This window comes from Cyprinodon variegatus, unplaced genomic scaffold (assembly GCF_000732505.1).
Source record: "Cyprinodon variegatus isolate N-32 unplaced genomic scaffold, C_variegatus-1.0 Scaffold2169, whole genome shotgun sequence".
NCBI classification, from domain to species: Eukaryota; Metazoa; Chordata; class Actinopteri; order Cyprinodontiformes; family Cyprinodontidae; genus Cyprinodon; species Cyprinodon variegatus.
Window position 1 is genome coordinate 19,406 of NW_015152622.1, and position 14,512 is coordinate 33,917.

The window sequence follows — 14,512 nt, forward strand, 5'->3', positions numbered from 1 at the left end:
TGTGTTGTGAATTTGGCGCTATATAAATAAACTGAATTGAATTGAATTGAATTCTGTCTCCACTCACAGCCACTTCATGCTCCCGAAATCTAAAGGAGGACTCCCTGCAGAGAGGCTCCTAGAGTAGGCCCAGGTAGGAGGTGTTTTTTGAGGCTCTGACCTCGATACTGGAACGAGCAGTTGAATACAAGTCGGTGTTTGCCATTATGGCTAACTAAGAGGTGGGGGGTTAACTTCTGATGGGTCAAGCTTTACAACGGACCCTGCCTGTATCAACTTGTCTACCTCAGCATGATACACCGTGGCCTTCTCAGGATCTCTCTGGAGTCGTCTCTCAACTCCTCTGAGGCTTGATAGGACTGCTTCGGGGATGGCTTGAAGGCATGGCATGTCTTTGTACCGTAGCAAGGGGGTGGCGAAGCGAGAGATGCTCTTTACTTCTTCACGGGTTGTTCTTCCTTCAAGCAGGCTGATGGCAAGGTTGTCTTGCTTGGAGCGGGTCACCACTTTGCTGCCCCTGAGTGCTATGAGGTCAACTTGCCACAGCTTCTCAACATTCCTCATTAACTCAGTGACTTGAGGGGGAACTGAAGTGAAGAAGCAGTGCCGTGGGCTGGAGATCTGGCATAAGGCACTGTAGGGGCCCTGCAAGGCCCAGCCCAACCTGGTGTGGACCGCTGCTGGACCACCAGGTGGACCCAGTCGTACTGGCTGGGTAGGAGTCACCAGGTAGAGGTGGTCACTGCCTATGAGCAGGAGTGGCTTGACCCTCTTGAAGAGCTGAAGAGGCAGTCCTGAGAGGTGCTTATACTTACTCTGCAACTGTTCCAGAGGATACGTATGGTCGGCGAGATCGATGCGGGTAGAGGTGAAGGCATTGGTGATCTGATACTTGGTCTTGGGTCTTGCCTTGGAGGCAACGGCGAAGGACTCGCTGGCTCCGTGTAGGGTTTGGACATCCTGTCTGATACTACGTAGAGGTAAGGACTCAGGAGTTCCATGGAGACCTAATGCCTCATTGGCAGCTGGCAGCAGCATCGTTCTCTCTGACCCGTCATCTAATACAGCATAGGTGTCCAGAGTGCGGCCGCCATGGTACAGGAACACTGGGACCACTTTCAGCAGCACTCTGCTGCCTTCAGCTGGCCGATCCAGGTACAATACCTCAGTGGAGGTTGTGCTGCCACCTTGAGGTGGCACTGTTGCTTGTGTGGGACCTCTCTGAGTCGCTGTATTGACGTCGTGTAGTGCCTGTAGGTGTCAACCTTGACACAGATTGCAGGTCTTTTTTAAGGTGCATTGAGCCCCCTGGTGTGAGTGCGCACAGCACCAACATCTCTTGTTAGTCTTGATCCACTCAGTTAGCTGTTCTTTGTTTAGCTTACTGATGGTCATGCACTGACTCAGGTGGTGTTCTCGGTTGTCGCAGAATGCACAGTAGTCACTTGTAGGTTTGACCTCCCTAGGTGTACTGTCTGTTCCATGCAACACAGTTACAGAGGGCTTCCTTGGGTTGGTGCTAGTCTTAGCAATGGGCTTGGCTTTTACCCCTCTAGAAGATAATTGGCCATCAAAGTCTTGACACCAGGCTTCATGCTTTAGCCATTGAGCTAGGTCGTAGAGAGTGTAACTTCTCTAAGACTGGCTGAACATGCATCTGCCGAAATCAGCTCTCTGTTCTGGGGGCAGCTTGCTGAGCAGCCTTGCAGCATGGGTGCCACATAGGAGCTCCACCTCACCCTCAGGACCAAGTGTCTTCAACATTCAACATTTCAACATTTTGGTTGTTTTCTAAAGATAATTATCTCTGACTGGTAACAGGTAACTTAATTTAAATGAAAAATATATTTTCAGTTTTACATTGCAAAAAAACAGATCTAAAAATAAGTAAAGATTCATTCAAATAAGTGTATTTCCTATTAACTTGAGTAGGTTAATGAGATGTGAGTATATTTACCCTTAAAATAGGATAGTTAGATATAATATAATATAATATAATACCATCCATCCATCCATTATCTGACACGCTTGTCCCAATTGGGGTCGTGAGGGCTGCTGGTACCTATCTCCAGCAGTCAATGGGTGAGAGGACCCTGGACAGGTCGCCAGTCCATCGCAGGGCAATATAATACAATATAATAAATATAATATAATATAATCTTAGGATAGGATAATGGTGTTGTTTCTTTCCTATTTTAGGCCTTTGATGCCTACATATTCATACAGGAATATATAAAACAGGAAAGAGTGTTTCTTGCCTTTAAGTAGATGACAAATTAAGTTGAAATTTTTACTTTGACTATTGCACAAAAATATGAAATATAAAGACAGGTATGTAGCAACTTTGCAAGAGTAGGCAAAACAGATAAAACATAACAAATATACAAACTAAAAAAATGAAATATTTAAATGACTGCAAAACTGGCCACACAGAGTTGATCTCAGAATGTAGGCTGTGTAGAATATAGTGAGGGATTGCCTTCAAGTTTATGAGGCGATGCAATCAACTCGTTTCCTTAGACAGAAATATTTGAATCAATCTGACTGGATGATCTGGTGAACTGTAAAGTGTCCTGAGATGACATGTGTTGTGAATTGGCACTATAGAAATAAACTGAATTGAATTGAATCAGTCCCCCTAGAAACAAGGATTTGCCAAAGGTTCTTAGGTTTGTTGCATATTTGCTACAATAGGCATTAATAGGTTAGACATAAATCATCTTTTTCCATGGCAAGTTGTCTTTCTTACCTGCTCCATAAATTCAACTTATTTATGTTTCATTTTTTTGCACTGTAATTATATTGTATAGAGTCAGAATTAACTTTATTTGCCAAGTCTGTTCACATTATCATGGAAATAGCATTTTAGTTTCTATATTCCTGTCAATACAAATATTATATAAATAAATATGCTTCTACATTACAAAATACATTTAATATTTATTAGTATACAGATTTAGGTTTTTTAGATCCATGGAATAAAAGGCTGATTTTTTTGTGATTTTTTTCTATCTTGTCCCACTTAGTTCTGGAAACACAAAAAAATGGCTGGATGTGGTGGTGGACAACAGGCTGCCGACGGTGAGAAATCAGCTCATCATGCTTCACTCTGCCTCCAATAATGAGTTCTGGAGCACCTTGATGGAAAAATCCTACACCAAGTAAGGTCACTGACAGCATCAGATTGGAATAAAGCAATGAAACTGAGTTTTATTGCTTAATACATCCTCTTCTTTCCTGGTTTTGTCAGGATTAATGGCAGTTATGAGTCCCTTAAAGGCGGCGGCACCATGGAGGCCATAGAGGACTTCACTGGTGGAGTTGGAGAGGTGTATGAAAGCCGGAAACCTCCAGAACACCTGTTTGCGCTCATGAAAAAGGCCTTAGACAGAGGCTACATGATGGGATGCTCCATTGATGTAAGAATAATTCTGCCGTCCAGCGATTCATGTAAGTCTCCTGTGGATTCATGTTAAATATATCCTCTCATTCAAAAATTCGGATCAGTGTTTCAGTTCAAACTGGTCTCAGTTCTTTGGTTTTCTTTGGTCCAGATCACCAGCTCTGCCGAGTCTGAAGCCAAGACTAGCACAGGCCTTGTGAAGGGACACGCCTACTCCATTACAGGCCTGGAAGAGGTAGGACCCCTCAGCAATGAGTCAGAAACAAGTCAGACCTGTTTGAATTAGGAGAAACTGTCAGTAAATTATCTCTGTAGACATTGAAACTGGGCAGCTGTTGGTGAAATGGGATACCTGCTTTCTGTGGAATGTCTGGGAATATCTTGGTTATTACATAATTTTAATGGTCAAAAGTAGAAGAAATTATTAAAGTTTTCAGTTTGATGCAGACATCTTTCATCTTCCTCAGGGGCGGTGGGGCAAAAAACGACCTACCCAACATGTCTACTAAAATGTCTACTTTGACTGTGGTCAGCCTACCACATTCACAGAACAGTTAATCTTGGTTCAAACACTGCAAAAATTGTCCATCTAACCACGTCTTACAATCTTACAGTAAAAACTCTTTTTGATCCTCTTCAAGGTTGATTTACTAAGTAAGTGTAACGTTCCTGGCACTGGAGCTGCTAATTGCAATCAGTGCACCTGTTCTCACTCCTCTTCTCCTGCTTAAAGGCTCCGTCCCTCCAGCCTCCAGTGCCAGAACGTCTTTAGCCTCACGGTGAGAACTTCCAGCCTATTTTTTACGTGGCTCTGCCTGTCTGAACCTCGACCTGTTTTTGCCCCTGTTTTTGAGCCAGCCTGACCCCTTTCTGGATTTTTGTCTGCCCGTCTGAGCCCTGCTCGTCAGCCTCAGTGATCTGGACTGTCAACCCGTGTTTCTGACCTAGCCTGCCTGTGAGAAACTGAGATTGCCTGCCCCTTTGAACTGTCTTTGCTTTTGTGGATTTTTGAACTGGATCTGGACTTGGAACTTCCTCTGGATTCTCCCTTGGATACCTCTGCTGGATTAACCGACTCCCCCCTCGTCAAGACCCGGACCGAACCTGGATTAAGAACCTTGGATTTCCTCAGCACAGCTCCCTCCTTTCCTGTAACCAGACTGAGTCCAACCGAGTCTTCCCGTGGTCAGGAGCTGCCTGTCGCTGAACCTGACCGTACTTCCCGGGAGTCCGTGCCACCCTCTCAAAGACTGTAAAAGCTTCACTGACCTGTTTGCGGGTTGTCTTTGGGTCCATCCATATCCATTACAGTAATCCATTACAGTAAGAGCAGCTTGTGTCTTTTAAAAAAAGTCCAATCAAAATTAGACCAAAAATCTGGAATCATTTTCTAGTTTATCAATCTCAAAACAAGATTTCATAATAATAAACTAAATACTGTGATTATTTAGCACTTTAACTGTTTACTTCTTTATTAGATACAGGATTGGATGCCATTGGATTTTAACAATCTTCATATTTATCATTATCTGCCTGCGAAAAAGTAAAAGTAGATTTTATTGTAAAAAGTTTAATTGCACTTGATTTAAGTGGTTAAGAAAAATGATCGTCTGTGAGAATAAGATTTTAGCTCTTAAAATAAAATAAATTATCTGATGTGCAGATAATCATACTTACGTCTTAAAATGAAGGACAAATTGATTAATTTCAAAATTACCAATTTCTGGATAAATTTTGCAATGATTTGAGCTGTTGAGGTTTTTAAAGATAAAACCATCAGTAATTTATTGAATTATATTTCAGGAAATCTGGGGAATATATTTTTATTTTAAAGCTCACAAAGGGGGGTTATATATATAATCTTTGTTTTCCAGGTAAACTTCAGAGGCCAGAGAATCAAGTTGATCCGACTCAAAAACCCATGGGGTCAGGTGGAGTGGAACGGCAACTGGAGCGACAAGTAGGGGGAAAATATTCACTCTTTGACTTTCAAAATAAAATAAATGCTAATGTCACAGGCAGGTGTAGCAGATGGACTGTGAAGTGTATAGATGTCATGTTCTGCTTCTAGAACGTTATCACATCTCTTCTTAATCTCTGTCAAACCCATGTCCTTGTTGGGATCTGGAGGTTTGTCCACTTTCTCCACCACAAGATCTCCTGGAGCATGAGCCGACCGGACCACCTGTCTCCCATCTGCTCATCAGGAGATCTGTACTTAAGGAGGCGGAGGGCTTCACTCCAGTGCCAGAGTGTTTGCCAGTAACGGTTAGCAAGCATGAGCCAACCTGCCTGTCTGTGAACTCTGACTTTCTGTAAACCAAACCTGATCCTGTTTTTCTCCTCTCTGCTTCCCAGGTTGATCCTGCCTGAATACCTGAAACTCTGGAGAGTTTCTCTGCCGGTGATCTGTCTGCTCGTTCTCAGTTGAACTCTGGAGAGCTGTCTCTGTCAAGTATCTGCCTGCCCGCTCTCCGAAGATTACTGGAAGGAAACTCAATCTGAGATCTGCCTGCACTCTGTAAGCTCTGCCTCCGCCTCTGCCCTCAGCCTGCCGACAACCTCTGGACCCTCAAGGTTCCCCCCCTCTGCAGCTCTGCTCCACTCCAGAACAGGTACTGACCTGAACACTCACAACCTGCAAAATACCTGGACCTCCACTAATCTCTCTGTCCTCCTCAGCAGTAAACCCACTCATGACCAGTCACGAGTGGTCAGGAGTGGGTGACCACTTTTTTTGGCAATCCAATCCAAGTAAGTGCAAGGGATTTTTGTTCCAGTGTCAGCTAATTTTTGAACATTCTCAGTCGAGTTTTCCAAATCACAAGAGGAAGATCGCCTTTATTTTGTCACAATTGTCCGGAAAAGCCTTAGAATGGGCGGAAGCCAGATTTTCTTCTGAAACTAGTTTTGGTTGTACTTTTGTGGAATTCATTCAGGAATTTAAACAAGTCTTCAATCAAGACACTGATAAGTCCTCTGAATCTCGCGGACTGATGGAAATCAAGCAAGGTAATAGAACTGTGGCTGAATTCTCTATCGACTTCCGGGTTAAAGCGGCTGCTTCCGGTTGGAACGTATCAGCGCTCAAAAGCTCTTATTTTCACGCCCTTGTTGATTCTATTAAGGACGAGCTGGCCACTCTCGATGAACCTACGACTTTGGAGGAACTAATTAAGTTAACAATCCGTTTAGATAACAGACTGCGAGCCAGACCCAAGTCCAGATCTAGAGGCCATGTCTTTTCTGTTTCTGCTCCTGCTGCTAAGACTAATGACGTCTCTTCTTCTTCAGTTCCCTCAGAAGTTGAGTCCAGATCTAAGAACCGTTATCTACCTGTATCTGTTCCTGTTACTAAGACTCATTACTTCTCTCCTCCCACAGTACCCTCAGAAGTTGAGCCAATGCAGATCGGCCACACCAGGCTCTCATCTGAAGAGAGGCAAAGGAGGTTTAAAGAGAACCTATGTTTGTACTGTGGAGAACCTGGACACTTTGTCTCAACCTGCCCAGCTAAGGTAAAAGCCGGGATCCGCCAGAGGAAATGAGGAGTCTGGCGGACCATCTCCAAACTGAAAAATCTCCTCGTCTTCCGTTTCCTGCAACTCTATTCTTCAAAAGTCAATCCCTCACTTTATCAGCATTGATAGACTCAGGCTGTGAGTAGAATCTGATAGACTCCAGTTTGGTCAAACAATTAAACATTGAAACCCCCCCATTAACCAAGCCCCTGAGATTTTCGGCCCTCGATGGTAAACAATTACCTCAGGTCACGCACCAAACCAAGCCGCTAGAACTTCTGATCTCTGGTAAACATAGAGAGACTATTTCATATTTTGTATTCCCATCAGCTAGCTCTTCCATTGTCCTTGGTTTTGAGTGGCTTCAACACCATAACCCACACATAAATTGGTCAAAAAGACATGTTGAGTCCTGGTCTGCATTCTGCCATTGTATCTGTCTCCGCTCCGCCGCACCTTCGACTCAGTCTCCGGCCAGTCGTCAAGAGGCTGACCCGCCTGATCTTTCCTCCTGACTACCATGACCTGGCACCAGTGTTCAGCAAGGTTAGTGCACTTTCTCTCACCCCGCATAGACCTTACGACTGTGCAATCGATCTTCTCCTGGGGGCCCCCCTCCCAACAGTCGGCTCTATAATATCTCCAAACCCGAGAGGGCGACTATGGAGAATTATATTAATGAGTCCTTAGCCGCCGGTATAATCCGACCGTCCTCATCTCCTCTCAGGGCCAGTTTCTTCTTTGTTGGCAAGAAGGATGGATCTCTGCGACCTTGTATCGATTACAGAGGATTAAACCAAATTACTGTCAAGAACAAATACCCATTACCCTTGTTAGCATCAGCCTTTGTTACCCGTCCAAGGAGCAACTGTGTTTACTAAGTTGGACTTAAGAAACGCCTATCATCTCCTCAGAATCGGAGAGGGAGATGAATGGAAAACCGCATTCAGACTCCACTAGGTCAGATTTAGTATCTGGTAATGCCTTTTGATCTCACCAACGCCCCTGCTTGTTTTGAGAGATTTTTTGAACATATTTGTTTTTGTCTATATTGATGACATTCTGATCTACTCCAAGAACATTTCTGAACATAAAAAGCACGTCCTTTTGGTTCTACAAAGACTTCTTGAAAACAAACTGTTTGTTAAAGCAGAAAAATGTGAGTTTCATCATCCATCTGTCACCTTCCTAGGTTTTGTGCTCGAGGGCGGGCAGGTGAAGCCGTCAGAGGATAAGATCAAGGCGGTTCTGGACTGGCCCACTCCCGAGAACCGAAGACAACTACAAAGATTTCTGGGGTTTGCAAATTTTTACCGGAGGTTCATTCGCAATTACAGCCAGACAGCTCAGCCTCTGACTGCATTAACTTCTGTCAAAAAGACTTTTCACTGGTCTGCGGAGGCTGAGGCTGCCTTTAAAAAACTCAAAGCTCTGTTTTCTAATGCACCCATCCTCATCCAACCGGACCCCTCCAAGCAGTTAATTTTGGAGGTGGATGCTTCTGATTCTGGGGTGGGGGCAGTTTTGTCCCAAATTTCTGCTTCTGACCAAAGAGCTCATCCATGCGCATTTTTCTCCCGCAGACTCTCTCCCGCAGAGCAAAATTATGACGTCGGAGACAGAGAACTCCTCGCCATTAAACTGGCTCTAGAAGAATGGCGGCATTGGCTGGAGGGCGCAGAGCATCCCTTTCTGGTATGGACAGATCACAAGAATTCAGTCTGCAAAAAGATCCAATCCCTATCAGTCCCGTTGGTCTCAGTTTTTCTCCAGATTCAATCTGATCATTTCTTACCGGCCCGGTTCTAAAAACATTAAACCCGACGCCCTTTCACGCCTCTATGCTCCTGACAAACCTGAAACTCCTGAAAGACACATTAGACACATTAATCCGAACATGACAGTCCTGTCTGTGAACTGTCAAATTAAAAGCACCTGTGCTAAAACAGGAGCTTTAAATGAATAAATAAATTGAGATATTTATGCTGAGTACGGTTTAGTGAAAGGCTTTTCTAAAATAACCTTGATGTCTAACCCTTTACTTCAAAGTTTTATCTGATTTTTCTGTAATCGAACCAGAGGAACCTGCAGACTTTCCATTACTCTGTTCAACACCTAGCAACCAGACTGCAGCTTAAACTTAGATCCTGCTTTGAAGGTTTCATTCTGCAAGAACTTCTGGAAGAGCTTTATTGATTGTACTGAAGCTGGATGATCCAAATTAATCCCAAATAAAACTGGGAATAAATCTGGCCTTTTGGTTGAAGCTTCAAATCAAACTGTTCTCTTCCTTTTTTTATCATCACTTCAGTGTTTTCTCAGGGGCCTCTGGCCCCCTAGAGGATCCTTCTCTCAGTTTAGAAAAGTTATAGGGTTCTAAAATAAAAAATGAGAACAGCATGAAGTTCCCTCCACATTCCCCATGTCTGCTTGATAAGAATGTTGCCGATCACTCACTGCCTCGTCTGTTTCAGTTCCAGAGAGTGGGATTCTTTTGACAAAGCAGAGAAATCCCGGATCCTTCAGAATTCAAGAAGATGAAGAATTTTGGTGAGAACTCTGAATTTATTTGTTGGGAATCAAATAATTACAATAATGTACACATATGTAAATACAGATGATGGATGATGAAAGTTTTTCACTTTGGGCAACATTCCTTTACAAAAATATCCCATGAACTTCATGTGTTCGCAAGTGATTCCAATCTCGCACGTAAGATTTCCATCCTCATAATTGTAAGAATTTCACAAGTGATTACCATTTTCCACATAAAAAATCCACGGAAGTCTTCTACATATGTTGGTGACATGTCCACATGTGATCAAGTTTTTGTTTGTGTGATCAATGTTCCTTTTTACTTTTGATCATGTGAAACCTGTGATCACATGTGCACCATATATTAAGACCACACTGGTTTCACATGAAAGTGATGCATCACATGTGAAATTAACATCTGATATAAAATGCCACATGTTATTCTCATTTGAAACACGTGATTCACATTTGAGGCACATGTGGAAAACATGGGAATCACATGTGGAAAAACATGAGATCTCCCCAAAGATAACTGTGCTTCTACATGTGAATCTGATTTTTTATTTATTTCACATGTAGTACATGGGTTCCACATGTAATGTTCACATGGGAAATTAACATCTGATACACATTTCCACGTTTTATTCCCATTTGACGCACATGTGATTCACATTTGAGGCACATTTGAGATGTTCCCAAATATAGATGTGCTTCTACATTTGAATCTGATTTTTTTTTTATTTATTGAACATGTGGCACATGGTTTCCACACGTGGTATTCACATGTGTTTTTCTGTGTTGGCCCAATAGCAAAAAACAGCCATGATGTTTGTTGAAGGTTTGATTTTGAGTCAGTCTGCTCTTGGGCAAGGCGCCTAACCCCCAGAAATCTGTTGATCAGTGAGAATCGATGCTTGATGATGCTTTGATTGGTCCGTTTGGCTGGAAGAGTCTGTCCAGCAGGTGGAAAACAGACGTGTTGATTCACAGATGGATGGTTGTGTTTGATTTTTGTTTTTGAACTCCAGGATGGAGTTTGAAGACTTCAAGAGGAATTTTGACAAGGTGGAGATTTGCAACATGACCCCCGACGCCCTGGATGATAACACAAAACGCCACTGGGAGGTCAACGTCTTTGAGGGCAACTGGATCCGCAGCTCCACCGCTGGAGGCTGCAGGAACTACATCGGTGGGCTGATAATTTATTCAGCAGATCACAAGAATATTGACTCAGATGCAGCCATCTTTGACCTCAACCCTTTGATCTGCAGACACATTCTGGACCAACCCACAGTTTAGGCTGGAGCTGGAGGACGCTGATGATGATGACGACGTCTGCAGTGTGGTGATTGCTCTAATGCAGAAGAACAGACGGAAGCTGAGGAAAGAAGGCCTGGACCTGGAAACAATTGGCTTTGCTGTGTATGAGGTGAGTAAAATGTTCCCGTGCTGCTGGGTTAGAGGTAAACAGTGAAGCACTCTAATGCATAAGAGCATCAACCTTTTCAACTTGAGATTTACCACGCCTTAAATCTTTGGTCATAGTGCAAGCTAGCCACCTCATCACAGCCTTAGAGCTCAAAAAAAATATCCAAAAATAAATAAAAAATTTAAAGCAGGTGAATTTGTCCTTAAACTGAGCAGATAAATAAGGTAATCACTCAATAGACAAACTATTTCTACCCTTAAAATAAAATCATTAGATAATGTGCATTGTAACTAAGATAAACGAGCTGAGTTATTCTTTTTTAAATGTGTTTAATTTTATACTGATGGTAGAATGTCTCATGAATACCTGCAGAAATACAGAAAAAATACACTAAAAACAGAGGTCAAAAATTTCTAAGGTTTTAGTTCTTTGCACTGTAATCCAGCTTTTCCAAACAATAAAGTTTGATTATGCAGGAAATACTGTCTGCAGAGAGAAAACACTAATGGAACATTTAAAGGAAGTCTGAGGCATCAGTAATCTGTGTCCATGAAAACTACCAGCCCCTGATGAGTTTATAATTAAATGAGATGGACTTGAAGTTCTTCCCCAGTCATCCACACATCCACCGTATCCTAATCCCAGCGCAAACCTCAATACTTAATCTGTGTTTACTAATCTGGCCTTTAAAAAATATGTCTTTAAACTATAAATACTAGTCAAAAACTGCACATATTTGCACTTAATTTGAATTTAAATCTGTGCCCATGAAATTTATATTTTCTACCTTAGAATAAGACCAATAGATATTTATGCTGTTAAAATAAGATAAAGGAGATAATTTTTCTTCTTTAGGCGTAAATAATCTTTTCCATTGAAAAAAATTCTTATTTACCTGTTAAAATGAAAAAGAGATAATAAACTTATTTCAAGAGAAATGGATTAATTTATATAACATTTTTCAGTGCAACTTGGGTGTTGGGTCCCCCTGGTGGGCCATAGAGGCACTGCAGAGGGTGTGTACAACATAAAAAACACTAAATCTGAGGGAAGATGTTTTCCAAAGTAATGAAAAAATCAGATATTTTTCATCTGCAGCAATAACATTATTGCACATGAACTGAGATGTATGGAGTAAAAAAAATAAAAAAATAAATAAAATTTGCATTTAACTTTTGAAAAAGAATAAATCATCTGATGCTTCAGCATTTACTGTTTTTATTTTATCTCTTTAAGAACCAAAACATTTGCTGATTGAAATGAAGTAGAAAAAAAGGGAAAAAAGGGAGAAAAACAAAACAAGAAAAGAAAAAAAGAAAAAACAGAAATTATGTATTTTCTGTGTTATTTTTACACAGAAATTTTACATTAAAACTTGATCACTGAAGTTACTCAGTCATTTATTTTCAGGAGGAAACTAATCCTAAGCCTTCTGGGCAAGTCTTGTTTCCTCCTGGATCTCCTGACATTATCTTCTGCTTTTTGAAAAATGTTCTACCATCAAATTAAAGTCGATGCTGATTCTTAGCTTTGGTTAGAGGAGTAGTGTGTGTTCTTCCTGAAGGAGACACAGCACCATACTGACATCAGAGCATCAGGATCCTTCCTACCCAAAAATCCACTCTGTTTGATGCTGTGATCATTCCACCACAGCCGGGCTGAAGATGATCTGTTAACGTTTATTCTCAAACTCATAGCCCATGTCTTTCTCTCTCTGGTCATAAAGGCTCCAGAGGATGACGACCAAGTGGGGAAGGATTTCTTCCGCTACCACCCCTCCAAGGCTCGCAGCAGGACGTACATCAACATGCGGTAGGTGTCCAAGCGCTTCACCCTGCCTCCTGGAAAGTACCTGCTGGTCCCCACCACCTTCCAGCCCCACCGCGAGGCCGACCTCCTCATCCGCATCTTCTCAGAGAAAGCAGCCAAAGCCATGTGAGTGTTCAGAGTCCACTGATTAGTCTAGTGAACTTCTACTGTTTACAGCTAGTAGAAACATCTAGACTTCTTCTAAACATCCTGTTGAGATAAAATGACCCTCATGGTGTTGGCCTCTTTGTTGCTGTTAAAGTTGCTTTAAAAAACTTCATGATGACACGTGTTTTGTTAAACAGAGAGATGGGGACCAACGTGGACGCAGACCTGCCAGAGGTAATTAAACCCCAGACAATAACAGCTGTTTAGTGGCTCTGCTGGTACTGAGGCTGAATGTCTTCCTGCAGCCCCCGATGCCCAGCCCTCCAGAGGAGGAGAGCGATGAGGAGAAAGGCCTGAGGAGGCTGTTTGAGCAGCTGGCCGGTTCGGTAAGAAAAACCCTTTCACAGCGTAGAGCAACACCAGCTGGGATCAGATTCTAAGCAGCTTCGCTTTCTTTTACATAACAACAGGACCAGGCTATCTCTGTGATGGAGCTGCAGCAGATGCTGAATGGTGTTCTCAGTCGACGTAAGTAGAAGAAAAATGGCAAAATCAAGCATTTATGCCTCATTTCTGAAACCTCGAACAGAGCTAGAGAGAGAGAGAATACGATTCAGATGAAAACAGATAAATGACAAGCTGGAATAGATGATGAAATAATGAGTGATAGTTATTAAATAAGACTTAATAAGTTCAGGACCATCAGCTGAGGCTTCCTGACTGAGGGACTGTAATATATATCACATTAAATAAGAATCACACTGGCACTCAGCAGATGGTCACTTCATAAGGGCTTAGTTACTTTATTTGCTAACCAATGATAAAAAAAGATCAGAATAGTAAAGAAAACACAATCTATGGAATGAACAGCAACATTAAAACACCAACTTATCCATAATTTGTAAAAGTGTGACCTGAAGAAGAGAAAAAAAACAAAGCCACAAAACTGCTTAGAGATGCTTAATGAGGAAGCTTTTAGTTTTTCACTGGTTTTACGTTTTCTCCTAAAAGTTTAAGACCAGCTCTACTGATCCTGCAGCTGGGATGGTGCTAGAATCCATCAGCCCGTCTAAGATTTGCTGAAGTTTGGTCATTTTTCTGTCCCCAGGAAAAGAGATCCAGTTTGAAGGGCTGAGCCTCAGCACCTGCCACAGCATCATGAACCTGTCATGATGGGTCTCTGAGTTTAGCCCAAAATGCAGAACACACACGGAAACGGGGTAAAAGTTCAACAGAGTTTATTAATAAAGCACAAAACACAAGGACATAAACTGGGTCTGGAACTGGTCCAAGCTGGATCACTAAAGTCTTAACTGGGACCGGAGACTGTTGGTTAGCAGAGTTCATGAGAAACTAAGCATCTAGCTTCAGGCTTAGCATGGCAGACCTTGATCTGAGCTTCCAGCTCTTTGCAGAGAACAACAGGGGAATGACCACATAGGATTCTTCAGGCTGAGCTTCCAGCTCATTGCAGAGAACAACAGGCTGATTCCACATAGGAACCTTCAGGTAAACTCCACATAGAAGTCTTCAGGTTAAATCCACATAGGAATCTTCAGGTTGGCTCACCAAGGCAGATTAGCAGGTTAGGCTCACCTAGAGCTTCAGGCTAGAGACAGGTTTCCAGTGAGGCAGCTCTCCCAGAGCTTCAGGCCAGAGACAGGTTTCCAGTGAGGCAGCTCATCCAGAGCTTCAGACTAGCAACAG

At 42.4% G+C, this 14,512-nt stretch overlaps 1 protein-coding gene across 1 annotated transcript; it reads left to right on the forward strand.

The window, feature by feature from the left end:
* The first annotated feature begins 1,092 nt into the window (after positions 1 to 1,092).
* LOC107105225 (calpain-9-like) lies at positions 1,093 to 13,978 on the forward strand. Its single transcript, XM_015405349.1, is given in 15 exon segments — positions 1,093 to 1,155; positions 1,249 to 1,253; positions 3,027 to 3,161; positions 3,251 to 3,419; positions 3,555 to 3,638; positions 5,278 to 5,363; positions 9,399 to 9,456; positions 9,458 to 9,474; positions 10,488 to 10,648; positions 10,731 to 10,888; positions 12,615 to 12,823; positions 13,003 to 13,039; positions 13,111 to 13,191; positions 13,276 to 13,333; positions 13,914 to 13,978. Coding segments are annotated over 15 exon segments (1,386 nt in total).
* The last annotated feature ends 534 nt before the right edge of the window (positions 13,979 to 14,512 follow it).